General features: G+C 35.1%; 2 protein-coding genes across 4 annotated transcripts; both read right to left on the bottom strand.

The window, feature by feature from the left end:
- Nucleotides 1-895: 895 nt before the first annotated feature.
- Nucleotides 896-1,643, bottom strand: LOC101888400 (ubiquitin-ribosomal protein eS31 fusion protein). Its single transcript, XM_005175651.4, has 2 exons — nt 1,323-1,643; nt 896-1,125 (listed from the first exon to the last, which is right to left on the bottom strand). Exons 1-2 carry the CDS (start codon nt 1,641-1,643, stop codon nt 976-978), a joined length of 471 nt encoding a protein of 156 aa, XP_005175708.1. The 3' UTR covers nt 896-975.
- On the bottom strand, nt 1,470-2,875 carry LOC101888105 (ribosome biogenesis protein NSA2 homolog). Of its 3 annotated transcripts, none has more exons than XM_011294795.3 (3): nt 2,793-2,875; nt 1,785-2,611; nt 1,470-1,661 (listed from the first exon to the last, which is right to left on the bottom strand). In XM_011294795.3, exon 2 carries the CDS (start codon nt 2,599-2,601, stop codon nt 1,822-1,824), a length of 780 nt encoding a protein of 259 aa, XP_011293097.1. In that variant the 5' UTR covers nt 2,602-2,611; nt 2,793-2,875; the 3' UTR covers nt 1,470-1,661; nt 1,785-1,821. The 3 variants fall into 3 exon arrangements, with proteins under 3 accessions (XP_011293097.1, XP_005175706.1, XP_005175707.1); XM_005175649.4 differs by having other exon boundaries at nt 1,785-2,626; nt 2,717-2,850; XM_005175650.4 differs by having other exon boundaries at nt 2,717-2,847.
- Between the last annotated feature and the right edge of the window lie 7,798 nt (nt 2,876-10,673).

A 10,673-nucleotide genomic window follows, 5' to 3' on the forward strand; every position in this document is an offset into this window, starting at 1 on the left:
TTTCTCAAGTTCCTTCCAAATGGTGGAGGGCATGAAAAGTTCGACCGGACCGAACTTTCTTGCTTTTTTACTTGTTTTTTTTTATTTCTCGAACACATGGCGCAATAACATGGGGGGACCTTATAGATGGGTTATGATCTGTACCTGAGTGCGAACGCAAGAAAAAATGAAAACACAACACGTTGGATTTATCTGCTGTCCCAACCAGATATTTAAAGACAAATCGTGTAACTTAATTATATCGTAGGGAAGACAGAATGAGGTTGTGTATGGACCAAGATAACACGCAGATGGACGCCAAGACTTTGCTGGCATGCGCACACGATCTTTTAATGACAGTCTTGCATAAATACTGCGCTTTTTCACAAAATCATGGTTCAATATCCTCTTGTAAGGCTTGAGTCTTGGTTGTATTCCCGTAAACCATCGACTTCAAAAAATCTAAAGGTATTTAATCGCACTATCTAGGTGACCAATTCTGATCTTCAAAACGCGAAATTACTGATGCAACAATTGTTTACCTGGCTGTGACATGTACCGCCGTCTTGTTAAAAATACATGGCTTCCACAATCATTTTAGTTCTAGACATGAAAAACTGGCTATCATTTCACGATACCGATGCGATCTAGTTGGGATAATGAATCATAAACTACTAAGTTTATTGTGAAAAGCAGTCCTCTTGGCTCACGTTATATAGGCCTTGTAAGATAAATATTTAACTGCACCAGGTTCATTATTCATAAACCATACAATACGACATTGTCCCGCAATTACCGATTACTAAATCTAATTGAACTTGCGAACAGTAACAAAAACGCCACTGATCGCTACTCTCTAGTTCTATTCAAATGAAGTTTCTATATCCAATTTGCTCCTCAAAATAAAACAGATTACTGATATGTACAACTAAAGTAAAACAACTTTATATTTCTCCAGGAAACACAAGTTTACCAGTTAGTCTGCATTTTATTCTATTACTTTTCTTCTGGCTTAGTGAACACAAATGTTAAATTACATTTGCCGCAATAGTGTCGATCTTCATGTGCTGCCATGAAAACACCAGCACCGCAATTTTCACCAGGACATTCGCGGCGAAGGCGGTGAATCTTACCGTTCTCATCGACCTAAAACAGAAAATAAGACGTTAATTATTTACGTTTTTTGACTTCAAGGAGATAAATATGCAGTACAATATATCAAATTGAAAATGTGTATAAGGAAATATTTGTCTGCAGTGAGCAAGATCTACAAGACTCAAGAATTCCACCAGCGCTTTTATAGACTTTTTGTGAATTCATCTCACAGGTCATGTTTTATATACCTTATAGTATTTAAGGACTGCAAGCTTGACCTTCTTCCGCTTATGCTTCATTTTTTTGGGAGTTGAGTAATTCTTCTTCTTGCGTTTTTTGGCACCTCCACGTAAACGCAGGACCAAATGCAAAGTAGACTCCTTCTGAATATTATAATCAGACAATGTTCGGCCATCTTCCAATTGTTTTCCGGCAAAAATTAATCGTTGTTGATCCGGTGGAATTCCCTCTTTGTCCTGAATCTTGGCTTTGACATTTTCGATAGTGTCAGATGGCTCAACCTCTAGGGTTATAGTCTTGCCCGTAAGGGTCTTAACAAATATCTGCATCTTGTCGTGCTTTTAGGCCTGGAAGAGAAGAGATTGCACTAATTAAATAAACATATTTTATGTCTTGGGCCAACTTATAAACCAACTATGCAAAGAAAAAAAAAACAGTTTGCAAATTGGTTTAATTATTTGTTTATTTACTTCAAACTTGAAGTCTGAGTATATGCTACGGGAAATCTTAAACCAAAAGAACAGCATTGATCACCCCATCGTTCTCGGGATTATTTGTCACTTGCGCATACTTTCCCCAAACAACCTTTCCACTTTGAGTCACTAATCCCAGCTCCGATATATTAACTTCAAGTACGGTTCCTTTTGTGACAACTCCTAGAGATGTGTACATAGGAGAACTTGGATTCTTCTTGACACCAATTATAGGTAACTGAAATGTTGCCTTTAATTCGGGGTGCGTAACATGGGCAGTTTTCATACGGAGAGCCATAGGTCTTACAAACCGTTCGAATTTTGGGGGCTTCCTCGTAAAGTTCTCACCTACAAATGTTACTTTTGTTACCATTCTCTTCCAAGACTTTCTTTTCGACTTTCCCGTCTTTAGAACTTTAAACACTTCCATATCGGACTGTGCACGAATTTTTGGAATAGGAACGTCCCACTTTCCACATTTTTCTTTTCTTTTTTGTTTGATCATATTTGAAAGTACTTTAGCGCTGGACTGAGTTCCTCTATCCATGAGGTAGTGGGGAATTGCGCCTTCTTCAACATCCTTTAGTTGTTTAGTAATTTTCTTCTCCTGGTGAGATTGGATTTTCTTCTTAATTTGTATTTTCTCATTTCTGCGCTCCTTATTGAAAATTTTTGCTTTGATGCCTCTCAACTTTCTTGCCTTTCTGGCACGTTCTTTTGGCAAACGTGCCTCCCTCTTTCTCTTACGTTCTTCATAGTCTAACCGTCGGCCATATAGCTTACGGTGGCGTTCCATATATTCATTTTGTGGCATTGTATGTTATCTATAAGATTAGAAACTAAGGCATATAAATTACTTTGCTTAATTAAACTCTTCGAATTAAGTAGTGAGTCCCTTCGATTTCCTTAGCAATCCTACTCATACTTACTATAGAACAAGGCTGATAAATGAACACTTCTTAATATAGTTAATATTGTAAAAGATAGCACTCTCCAAAAACCCACCTTTCAGTTTCAAAAACACGATGTAAAAGGGAAGATAGTGAAGTTAGCCGTAACAAATATAGTTACCTACTTTTGTTTTGTACCAGATAGTTCTACATTAGTAACCATGTTAAAGTAATTGCTATATCATGCAGTTTAATATATACACAAATATCCAGATGTCGCATTAACTACAAAAAATATATATCCTAATGCTAAGTTCACATGGCAAATTATTTGATCTTTATTCGTTGTTTGACCATTAATTATTAAATATCTACTTGATTCCCCACACAAAATTTTCTGAGCGATCAAAGATTTTTGTTGTTTGTTCCATTCAACTCACTCTCAGAACAACGATGAAATATGTGTCATCCCTACTAGCTTAGCATTTCACAAAGGGGAAATCGGTGTAAACTTTTACATTCTTGCAGATCTGGAATAGACCATGTTGCGGAACTTGCAATATTGTAAAAATTTTACTACGATAAGATATTTTTCTTTTATTTAAAAAATGCAGCTTCCTCTTTCTCTCAAGCTATTTAATGCTTCAATACTAAGTTTCAAAGAAAAGTGTATATTGAATTTAGATGGCTTTGTTAATTTTTCATATTTTTAATTTATACCCCACTAGCCGAGCCCAATGCGCGACGCTACACATTTTGATTTTATATGTATGGGTATTGGTTTTCAAATACGATTAAAGATCTTGTTTCATAATTAATTCGCAACCCCTTTTGATTTTAATGCGTTCAAAATTCAATGAATGATAAAAATCGACAAATGCGTGATTTGTTGTTTAATATATGTTGTTGTTTAATATATGATGTTTATATGAGAGACAAATCTGTTGAGACAGCGCAACACAACGTCATGGGTTAAGTAGAGAAGAGCCTGAATAACTCATGTTTCTCTTTGGCAGCCCTTCTCGACATCGAGGGGGGCTTTAACAATGTCAAACTCGAGACTTAGTATACCACCACTCCTAGTTTAGTGGATTGATGTGATGCTCTACAGCAGAATCATCAACTCAAGCATCGGAGAGCGTTCTGTTAGGAAAACGGTTATTAGGGGCACTCCGCAAGTAGGGGTTCTTTCAGCACTACTTTGGCTTTTGGTAATAAATGACATTTAAATCGAGCTGGAACACAGCGGAACAAATCGCTGTCGATTTGGTTTTGTTGATTGCTGGGAAATTCCCGAAAACTGTTTCAGACCTTATGCAGGGAGCTCTAGTTAAACTTTCCAGATGGGTACGCTGTAATTGGCGTAAACCCGTCTAAAACCGAGCTCGTACTTTTTACAAGGAGGCGGTCAAGTATATCGATACCGTCCTACAACAGAAATTAAACTGGAAGAGGAATATCGAGGAACGAGCGAAGATCGCACGTTACTCCTGTAAAAACTCAATAGGAAAGAGTTGGGGACTTTAACCTCATATAATCAAATGGTTATATGAGTCAATCGTCCGGACAATCCTAAGCTATGGCGGGCTAGTTTTGTGTAACTCTCTAGGGAAAGCTACCTTCATTAAAAGCATTGACAAAGCTCAAAAAGTTGCACCGTTACTAATTGCAGGCGTGTTTATGAGCGCACGACAATCCGCACCAAACTTAAAACCCTAATGTCTATTTGTAGAGGAACAAGCTGATAGGTGTGCCCTGCGACTCAATAAACTGGGACAATGACGGAGCTGGATGGACCGGTGACTATATATGCCCATAGTCAAGCGCCCCGAAGACTATAAATTCTTTTACAATCAAATCTATGGCAGTTCTGGATTGCAGGAATGCTCTGGAAAAGTTAAGGGTTTGTCAAACCCTGTTGGGTCCCTGGAAACTGCAACATATTTGATAATGAATCGGTTGATGAATTGGCCAGACGCGGATCTGAGTCGGTAGATCTAGAGATTGAAAGATTAGTGAAGCCACCTTTATGGCACTTCTTCCAAATACTGCATAAACATTGACTTGGGAGATTTCAACAGAAACTGAGACGGTGGAGCGCTTACTCTGCCACTGCCCAACTCTTATCGGAGTGACTTGTCCTCCCTCTCCGAAACCGAGCCAGCGGTCATTCTTCAGTTAGCCAGAAGACTAAAATGGCTAAGGACGACACGATGATTACACCGTGAATACACACCTACTACCTTCTTTATTCCTATCTATATTCGCGCTTCTTCTTCTTCACTATTCGTTTTCTTCCCTTTTTTATTTTATTCTTCTTCTTCTCTAAAATAGGATGAACACAATGGACCAGTAGGTCACCGAGTGGAGTGGTTGTTTGCACAACCACATAACCTAAGGAGCCAATCGGCTCAGTTTGCATTAGGTAGTAAAATCTCTACTATTAAATTTATTCGATTTCATATATGTAACAAAGCAAATATTGGAATTTAGAGTCACAAAAGAAAACACTTTATTTAATTGATTTAAAGATTGTTTTATTTACTTTGAATTTTCACTACGACGTCACATACACACTAAGAAGAAACGAAAAGGAGGGAAGAAGTAGACAAAATATTTTATCGAGTTGCATTACGGTTTGTTTTGTCTTAGAATACCAAATACTTAAGGAGTGTTGTAAAGTGATATTTTTGTAGTATTCAACACGCCCCCTCAAAAATAACATTTATAATTATTACATTTATATTAGTACAGAACTCAAAATAATCTTTCATCAGTTATTATCATTGGCTTATTCTAATGTGGCTCGTGCGTACTCTGGGAGCTATAATGTGATCCAGTATTTACTGCGTGGATACGGGGAAAACCGAGAAAAACCCGATCAGATCACTTTTCAATATCTTAAAATTAAATGTTTTTAAAATTAAATGTTTTTAAAAATTTTAGTTACTTAGTTTTGAAAACTTAACGATACAATACTTTCTTTTTTTTTTAATAAAATAAGACACATCAAATTTTTTTAAACTAATTTTTGAATTAATCAAAAAAAATAAAAAAAATAAATAAATAAAAAAAAAAAAAAATCAGTCCAAAATTTGTAAAAAAAATATAATTATATCAGTTCTTAAATTTGTTAGACAAACTTTCAAATCGAAGAAAAAAAATAATATTCAGCATCGACGAACAACTGGATTAGTCATCTTTAAGCAATCCCATCTTGTCTCGCAGTTCAACAAATCTTGCAGCAGGCAACGGTTTTGTAAAAATGTCAGCAAGTTGATACTCTGTAGAAATATACTCAAGACGAATAAAATTATTCTTCACTTGTTCTCTAGAAAAATGATATTTAATATCAATATGTTTAGACCTTTTATGACATGAGGGGTTATTCGCTATACTGATACAGCCTTGATTATCTTCGTAAATTTTAATTGGTCTTTCAACCTTTATATTAACACTAAAAGAGATTTTAACCATAGGGCTTCCCTTACAGCTTCAAATAGGGCCATATACTCAGCTTCAGTTGATGAAGCTGCTACTGAATTTTGTTTTTTTGTGTTCCAACAAATTAAATTTGACCCAAACATTTGAAATAAATAGCACGTTGTACTTTACCTATCTATCTCATTACCACCCCAATCAGAATCTACATAACCATATATTTTCAAATTCTGCCTTCTTCTTAAAAACCAATTTCATATCAATGCTTCCCTTCAAATATCTAAGAACTCTTTTTAAACATTGCCATAACTCAGAATTATTTTTGCTGCAATATCTGCTTAAGATATTTACTACAGTTGCTAAATCTGGTCGTGTACATAGCATTACGTACAAAAAACAACCAATAAGGTTACGACATGGCGCATTAGAGTTTTCATCTGAGTTTAGCGCCTCATAATTTAGTTTATTTGGTAAAGGGGTACTGACTGCATTGCAGTCATCCATATTAAATTTATTTAAAACCCTTTTAATATAGGCAACCTGGCTTAAACAAATTTTATGGTCATACACTTCAATTCTTATGCCAATGAAGTGTCGTATTTCTTTTAAGTCAGTCATTCTAAACTTTTCCATTAAATACTTTTTAAAACTATTCATTCTTTGCATGTCCCCTGTAGCTATGACCACATCATCAACATACAACAAAACATATATGTTTTCCTTGATATCACCTCTGTCAAGGATATATATACAGCGATCTACTGCACTTACATTTCGAACTTACATTCTTTCAATGCTTGCTCAAACACTTCAAACCAGCATCTAGCTGCTTGTTTGAGCTCATAAATTGCTTTATTCAATTTACATACATTTTCAACATTGCATGAAACACCTTGAGGAAGTCGCATATATATTTCCTCATTCAACGTGCCATTCAAGAAAGCTGTTTTTACATCCATTTGATGAACTCTCAAATTATATTGTACTGCTAATCATAATATGAAAGGAAAGCTTGAAATTCTAGCAACAGGAGCAAATGTTTCTTCATAATCTACTTGGTATTTACTCAAACCCCGTGCAACTAGTCTTACTTTGCATTTTATTGGTTTTCCTAATTCATTATGTTTTACAGAAAATACCCATTTACTATCAACAATATTTTTGTTTTCTGGCTTCCTTGTTATTCTCCAGGTATTATTTATTTCGTGGGCACTCAACTCTGCTTTTATAGCTTCCTCCCAAAGTGATTTGTCATTCCTATATTTGATTTCATCAAATGTATTTGGGACATCATTAAAAACTGTATAAGCGGTTAATATTAAATCATTCATTGCATTGTAGTCTATTTGCGGCTTGGCTTTTAACCTCTCACTTCTTCTACTTGCCTCAATATTCTTATTTTGGTTGTCAATGCAATCAAGTTTAGTTGGATTTTTATCAATTCCAATTTCACTTGGCTGTTCAGCTGTTTTACATTCCGTACTCTCATTCGGGATATTTGATTCCTTACTATCATTCAGGAGATCATTTTGCTTTCTTTTCTTACTCTCATTAGGAAAATTTACATGATCACATACATTACTATCTTTCAGGAATTCTATTTCATCGAACTCTTTACTTTCATTCAGGAGTTCTGTTTGCTTTCTTTCCTTACTTTCTTTGGGGAAATTAAATGATCACATTCCTTACTGTCTTTCAGGAATTCAGTTTTATCTTTGACAGCTCTAGTATTAACCATATTCGTTTCATCGACAACAACGTCTCTCGCAACAATAAATCTTTCATTAACCGCGTCCCATAATTTTAAACCATTTTCCCTTTTTATTTTTATTATGTACATATACAGTTGAGCCAAACACTCTCAAATGTTTTAAATTAGGTTTTCTACTGTGCCACATCTCATATGGCGTCGTTGCCCTATCACCTAGCGCTCTGCTTGGTATTCTGTTAATTAAATATGTTGCAGTTAACACAGCTTCACCCCAAAAACTTTTATCTAATTTTGCACCATTAACCATGGCACGAGCTTTTTCAGTAATGGTTCCTATCATTCGTTAAGAAACACCATTTTGTTGGGGTGTGTGTGGCACTGTCAAATGATAGGTAATTCCTTTTCCAACACAAAACTCACGCATCTCATTAGACAAGTATTCCCCACCATTGTCAATATACAAATTAACAATCTTCAGATTAAAATGTGCTTCACTCTTCGCTATAAAATTTTTAAACATATTAAAAACATCTGACTTGTATATTGATCAACAAATATTACATAGTAATTTTTGTCATTTATAGTAACTGGTGTAATCGGACCACATACATCTGAATGTACTATAAAAAGTGGTCTTTAATATAGCTTTTATCTTTATATTGTTTAAATGGCAGCCTAGCCTGTTTTCCATTCAAACAAGGTTCGCATATTTCATCTGAAAATTCTAAATTATTAAGAAGACTGCTGTCACTGAATAGATTCTTTCTTTTTATTTCTAATAATTTACTATTGCTTATGTGACCAAACCTCTCATGCCATAATCGATAATTATTTTTAATATTTGCTTTTGCAGTGTAGGCTTGAAATTTAATAATTGGTACATTATTCAACATACCTGAATTTTTCACAACTATCAACCCATCTTTAGATATAGTAACACCGTTTTTATCAAACTCTATTGACATTCCTGCCTCTTGCAGTCGCTTGACAGATATTAAATTGCCGGCAGCCTCCTTACTGTAAAGAACATCCTCTAGCGTTATTGGATGACCGTTGTGCAATCGCACTATACCTCGCTTAGCGGCATAGATGGAGAGTTTATCTATGCCACTAAGCGAGGTATAGTTGCTTGGCCACAGCGATCATTAGTGGATGCTCCAATTGTTCACTGTCAGCAAATAAGGACTCATCGTTTATTAGATGGTCAGTCGCGCCAGAATCAAGGATAAATCCAACTTTATCCGTCATCGAGTATTTTGTGTTTCCTGCATTTAACATAAAAGCGAAACCATGTTGTGTTGTTGTTGCGGTATGAGCTTGTTTTTCCCCTTTCTCTTTATCATTCTTCTTTGTTCTTTTATAATAAAAGCAATCCTTTTTTATATGGCCCTCTTTACCGCAGTGATGACAATTAACATTAATTTTAGATTTTCCTTTGAATGGTTGCTTATGTTTAAAAGGCCTATTTCTGAAATTTTGGAACTTGTTATTTTGGTTGGAATTATTCTGAGCGAATGCTTTCATAACTTTTCTGCTCGTGTCACTATTGTCATTTTTAATTTTTATTTCATGATCCAGCAATCTGTTTTTAACAAATGCTAAGGTCAGGTTCTCTTCCGATAAGGTTTCGATTGCTGTGATCACTCCATTGTAGGATGAAGGCAGGGTCAGCAGCAAATATGACACTTTATCCATTTCTTATATTTTTGCACCCGCAGCCAACATTTCACTTATAAGCACGTCAAATATGTTAAAGTGGTCCAATAGCGACATCTCACTCATAAGTTTTAATGACAGCAACCTTTTGCGTACCGCCAATTGTGACGCCAAACTCTTTCGCTCATATATGGCGTCTAAATTCTTAAGAATTTGACTTGCCGAAATGTCGCTAGCGGCAACATTTAAAAATGAGTCATTCAAATATTCTATGGGTGCGCTTTTTGCACAACGTTCTGCCTTTTTCCAGCTATCGTCGACTTTATCGGGCATCGGGCCATCAACAACCTTTAGCACATCTAGCTCCGCAAAAAGGGCACGAATTCTGAATTTCCACGCAGAATATTTCTCGCCATCAAAAGGCTTTATATTTCGTTTTGACGTTTCCATATTAATTAAGCACACGTTTTTCTTCTTTTTTTTTCTTTACAGCTACAGTCAATCTTTATAATATTTGTTATTAATTTATATCAGGCATGGACTGAGCCAATAACCTATTGGAATTTAGAGTCACTAAAGAAAACACTTTATTTAATTGATTTAAAGATTATTTTATTTACTTTTAATTTTCAGTACGACGCCACATACACACTAAGAAGAAACAAAAAGGAGGGAAGAAGTAGACAAAATATTTTATCAAGTTGCCTTACGTTTTGTTTTGTCTTAGAATACCAAATACTTAAGGAGGGTTGTAAAGTGATATTTTTGTTGTATTCAACAGCAAAGGACTTCAAAATTACACAAAACCACTTGAAGTGTACTACTCTTCAATATTCTTAAAACACAAAGGCAAATTAATAATAAACTTAGTATAAACAAAAATGTGCTTTAAGTATATGATTAAACATAAACGACGTAAAATGATATATGAAATAAATTCCATCTTTAAACACATATAATTTCATATCTATAAAAAAAGGAAAATGTTTGTACGTTTGATAGGTTGTGTGATTGTTTGTTTGTAATTAATGAATACAAAAACAGGGTCGCAAAAATTCGCTCGGAAACGATTTTAAATACGATATTCTCGTTTAAGCTAATTGTGTTATTGTATGTTAAATCGATAAATTCTTGAGCAAACGAGCATTCGCCAAACGAATGTTCGTACAAACATTAAATACGAGTGCT

Source organism: Musca domestica, unplaced genomic scaffold (assembly GCF_030504385.1).
Source record: "Musca domestica strain aabys unplaced genomic scaffold, Musca_domestica.polishedcontigs.V.1.1 5, whole genome shotgun sequence".
NCBI classification, from domain to species: Eukaryota; Metazoa; Arthropoda; class Insecta; order Diptera; family Muscidae; genus Musca; species Musca domestica.

Bases quoted from the DNA above. Each gene is read 5' to 3' on its own strand.
- LOC101888400 (XM_005175651.4), bottom strand. From the start codon at position 1,643: ATGCAGATATTTGTTAAGACCCTTACGGGCAAGACTATAACCCTAGAG. The intron at 1,126-1,322 runs GTATATAAAACA...TTTCTGTTTTAG, and splicing joins CAGTCCTTAAATACTATAAG to GTCGATGAGAACGGTAAGAT.
- LOC101888105 (XM_011294795.3), bottom strand. From the start codon at position 2,601: ATGCCACAAAATGAATATATGGAACGCCACCGTAAGCTATATGGCCGA.